Source organism: Penaeus japonicus, unplaced genomic scaffold, assembly GCF_977035675.1.
Source record: "Penaeus japonicus unplaced genomic scaffold, GWHDUDI00000001_assembly GWHDUDI00000037, whole genome shotgun sequence".
NCBI classification, from domain to species: domain Eukaryota; kingdom Metazoa; phylum Arthropoda; class Malacostraca; order Decapoda; family Penaeidae; genus Penaeus; species Penaeus japonicus.
In genome coordinates, this window is record NW_028234439.1 from 3,331,311 (window position 1) to 3,336,461 (window position 5,151).

Genomic DNA, 5,151 nt, shown 5'->3' on the forward strand with positions numbered 1-5,151 from the left:
TAACAGAACACATTAATGTGGTCACCATATCCAAGAAAAGAATAATTTCAAAACTGCTATAAATAAATTAAAAGACCAATAGGGTTATTATCCCTTTCAAATATTAATATTAAAAATATTCACCTTCTCCAAAGTATGATGTTTCATTGCCCTCCTTTCTACAACGGCACGTACTTTTCTGTCGTAACTTCATCATGAAATACATTTCATTTTTGGTTCTATGATATGGACCACTTCAGGAAATGAAACAATATATATGATTGATGATTATCAAAATTAAATTCTTTATTTGACAAAACATATGATCTAACTAGTAGAAATATTCAGTACATTCTTCCATAATTTTAGAAATAATATATAATGATACTGGTTACATACTCCAATTTATGAACTAAATAATAAATCTAATTATCATACGTACCAAAGTCTTCTTTGACAAGGAATACATCTGATGGAATACAACATTGTTTCATTCACACATATAAACGTTTAGGGAAGCCGATAATTCTAGTACGTTGTACATGTTAACATTATCAGTCAACACGTCATCTACAATGACTTCCATCAAGTGACAAATTTATCACAGTTGCTTTATCAGATATTAAAAGTCCCTGTACTTTACTGACAGAGTAAATTACTGCTAATATCTTTTCAATATTAGTTACTCACACCCTCTCTTAAAATGAAGATAAAAACGGAAAAAAAAGGATTTGAACGCTATTTGAACAAAAGATGGTTTCAAACAGAATTAAAATGTATATCTCTCATACTGTTCTATCAGTGTATAAAAAGATAAACAGTTTCCAAAAGAATCATGAACGACGCCTCTGCACCAAATAGCCAACGAGAGCCAGCCAAAATACAAGAAACGCAAAAAAAAGGGGAAAAAAAAATTCTGACAAGAAGAAAGTCTAAAATTTGGGAAGAACTAAAAAAGAGGGAGGACACGATATGTGAACACGAGGCGGTCTCGAACCTGTTAAAAATGTCAATCTTTCATACCGTTTCTCTGTATAAAAAAGTTTGCCGTTTCCCAAAAGAGCGCCTACGGGTGATGCCTTCGCACCGTCTACCTCATCACCGGAACTTAAGGGCTAGCCAGAGTAAGAGAAATACCAGGAAGCAAAAGGCAAACAAAATAACCATATGGTAATTGTGGGACCCTTTGCCTAATATGCCGAGTCGCTTCATGCTTCTCTCCAGGAAGTTCCCTGATTTGTGGTAGTCAAGATCCTGGGGAAATAAAGTGAGAAATGTGAAAAAAGAAAAAAAAAAGGGTTTATGTCATTCCTAGATATAAATAGAAGCTACCAAGAAGCATTAAGTCATCCTCATGAATTATTCTTTGGAATTTCCAGATTTTTGCCTGCATAAGTTTATCACCGTGGGGCACTCCCAGTGGTACAGTTTCCTATGTCACATTTACGGTGTGAATGGCTTGAAATTTGACTCAAATTTTTAGCCTATGTTGCAATCATAGTGTAAGTCAATTTATTTCAGTAGAATAACACTTTAACATAAGAATAACTAATGAAGAATTCATAAAAGAATAAAAATTGAACATAAAAAAGAAATTTCCCCCAAAACAGGAAAAATGATGAAGGAAGTCTGTTTACAAAGGTGAATAGATATCATTTACAAAGTACAACCAATATGGTCTAAACAGCATTGTTACTAGTGCTTTTTAACTTACCATATCATTCAGCATGCTATTTTGGTTTCGAACTTCATTTCCAATATCAATTGTTAGCTAAAAAGAAAAAAAAATTAAAAATTAAAAATTGGGTTATATATATATAATAACAACACTCCTTTCTCAGATATGTTTCTCAATCCACAATACAGAGTATACCACATCTAAATGCTTCAGAACTTATTTATGATCTAATTAGATATAATACATGAACATAATTAAAAAGTGAATAAAAACTTACTGATTTTAAGGCCTTGACTTTGTCTTTTAATTCTGATGTCATTTCCTCATTTTCTTCGCTTAGGTGTTGTGAGTCATTGTTATGTCCAAACTGGCCATAGGCATAAGGCCCTGACTGTGCTGCAAGATCAAATAAATACAGTAAATATTGGAAACACCAAGATGTCTTATGTGCCTACATAGTATTTATTGACACCATATGATAAATTGTATGTAGAGCAGATCCAGGGCATCCTGTAGAGGTGTGAAGTCAACTGTAACATGAACCATCATAAGGAAATGAAAGTAACACTTGATGTAGCAGACATGGGAAATGATTATAAAATAGACATCCACAATGAAACATATCCACAAGACGAGATATTATGAATGTGGCTGTGCTTTATTTCATAAGAATCAATATGGCAAATGCTGGAAATAGAGCCATGCAGAGATAAAGAAAATATAAGATAACGCCCATAAAGAAACAAATAAAACAACATAATAATCACAAAAACTCAAGATAAGGCCACACGAGGGTAGAAACCTCCTTACTAATCTATAATGATTCATTGTTTAGAGTATGACCATAAGAAGTTCTGCAGTACCTGATGCAATTCACACTCCAGAAAAAGCCAACAAACCTCTCCCATGTATACTTAGCAAACCAAAGCCTGGACTAGACCTTTATTTGAAAAGTAAAAAATAAAGGGAGGTTGACATGTTCAACTTTGCCAGAACATATGTGATGGGGATTTGTTTGCACTTTCTGGAGCACCAAGTACAGAGGCTAGAACTACCCTGGACCTAGCTGAATGGGTGTCAGTTTGTGAAACTTGATTGTGGCCTAACCTTTACTTTTTGCATATTATTTTCTATGCCTCATATCGTTGTTTTAGGTGTTATTTAGAGCAGAATCCATGTGGCCTTTTCTAGAGAATGAAAGCCAGTATGGAATGGAGCCTTTTCTATCAAAGCGAAGAGAGAGTAGACATTTTGGTCTTCTAAATATTCACCGAAAGTATAATATATCACCAACCTGAATAAGGCTATTGATAGCATTAACAACAAAAATAAAATCTTCCATGAAAATCAGCATTAACCCCTTCTATATTGAAACTATGTTTGCTGTACAAGTGTAGATTACCTGAAAACACCTTTGCCATAGAAGATCTGCAACTGTCTTACATGCTCACAAATGACTGGCAGCAAAAGGGACATAGAAATGGTCAGTAAGGTTTTCAATATCGTCAGCATAACATTAAGTCTGTGTTGAGTCATCAAGAAAGACAATGACAATGTTTGATGTCATAAAATGACTTCATAATAGTCTTGCGCTTTTGCCAATGGCAAACTGGCTTACCTTACATTCCTGATTTAAGAACATTCTTTATCAATCTTTTTTCTTTTAAGGGAATAACTTATATCTGACTAATGGCAACCATACATTCTTTTGGGTTGCCTGAGTAGGGCCAAAAAGAGATAGAGAGAGGATTTCTTTTTGCCTTTGAATGAAATCTTGTGGAATTTTGCATGATCATCAGTGTGATTTCTTTTTTTTAAAGTGAACAGTTTAGTTGTAGTGACAAAATATACAATTCCCTGTGTGAGAAGGAATGATCAAGTCAGTATTACAGATTGTTTAACCCATTGCAGACAGGGGATATGTTCACTTGCCCAGTCTCCAAGATGAGTTTTATTTCACACCGAGGCAGCTTCACACAACATACTCTGACTTTTCCCACTCTCTTTCAGTCACTCATTGTAAAACTAGACATTTTTGTGTTTAATTTGTGGGTGCTTTATTGTGTTTATTTTTTCGTATTCATGTACTGTCATGAATGAATACGAAACATATAACCATCTACAATGAAGATAACATGAAGAGGTAGGGAAGAGGAAGGAAACCTTTGCTTATGACTGTGATTGCCACAGTAAAAGGCATCCCTACTGGCACAGGGGCACATTGTAGACATTGGGCATGGTTTGAGTCACCTTGCTCTTCTTGCTCTGCCTGCACATCTTTCATCGGAGGTACTTTAGAGCAAGAGGTCGGTAACTTGCTGTGTGCCACCAGTCTATAAAGATAGTGCTTGCTAGAGACCATGGATGGATGCCATTCAAGGCTCTCTCTCCTACTGGTGCTAGAAGAAAGTGGTGCCATGTAGGTTATGGATGTTAGGTTTTCTTAATATTATGGTAATTATAGTAATTATGACTGCAATTGTCATCATCACTCACTCCTTACTCATAGCACAATAAAGAAGCACATTCATCCTAAAATCCCCAAACATCATCTATGTCATGACGCCCGTCACCAGGCCAAAGCTCCTCTTTCATGTATGTCGTGACACCCATCCACAATGGGTTTAACTGTGGGTAATAGGTCAGTAAAAAAGGAGGGTCTTCAAATAATAATTATATCATAACATGCCTTAGCTCTGATTTCAAATAAATAAAAAAATTTAAGAAAAACAGTTCACAGTTTTTGTAGGAAAAGGGTATTCTATTATTCCCAGCTACAATAATGCCATAGTGAAACAATACATTTACATATTCAAGAATCTATTAAAGATAATCTAAATTCTTAATGATAAGTCTGTGCATTTCATAATGAAGTTTCTACAACAGTGGTTATGTGTACCAACTATTTATAAATATCTTAATCTTTGCTGACTAACTGTAGCAATAATATTGGTTGCAATTAGAGTGGCAACAAGCAATCACTGTGACCTCTTCACCTTAGGTACTCCACCCCGTTTATTCTGGTAAGACAGAGTGTGTAGACCACCTTGGTAATTTGTTATAAAAAAAAAGGAATAATTCCAAGCTCTTATTTGCTCAATTATCCAATGGAGGTTTGCTTGCCTTTGCCTGAGCATCGTAGGTATGAAGCCACAGTGATCACTTGATGCGCCACTGTCATAGATGTGGCATTGTCTGACGCTCCAAAGGCTCTCATGGAACCTCAATATAAACCCCTGCTGTGGAGAGGATTGCAGGGGTCATTATTTGCAAATCATCTTAACCCAATGATGATGGTGTGTCACACCGTCATGCCTGATGACGGGGCGACACACCAGTGTGACGTCCCCGAGGCGATATTACTTAGGCCCGGCGTAGAGGGTTGCCAGTTCTCGCCAGGCCTGTCAGGATTGGGTTAATTAATTCATGTTTACAGTGCTATCTTCTTTGTACATTTCATGTCATCCTTACCTTTCAGGTCTAATATAATCACC

At 35.8% G+C, this 5,151-nt stretch overlaps 1 protein-coding gene across 1 annotated transcript in view; it reads right to left on the reverse strand.

Annotated features, from left to right (window-relative positions):
• Positions 1-257: 257 nt before the first annotated feature.
• The window catches only part of LOC122251481 (BET1 homolog), a 5,627-nt gene continuing 733 nt past the window's right edge, over positions 258-5,151 (reverse strand). The window contains exons 2-4 of the mRNA XM_043013473.2: positions 1,935-2,053; positions 1,694-1,750; positions 258-1,233 (exon numbers count right to left, since the gene is read on the reverse strand). Of these exons, the coding sequence (XP_042869407.1) occupies positions 1,078-1,233; positions 1,694-1,750; positions 1,935-2,053 (332 nt within the window). The 3' untranslated portion in view covers positions 258-1,077. The remainder of the gene's footprint in view (positions 1,234-1,693; positions 1,751-1,934; positions 2,054-5,151) is intronic.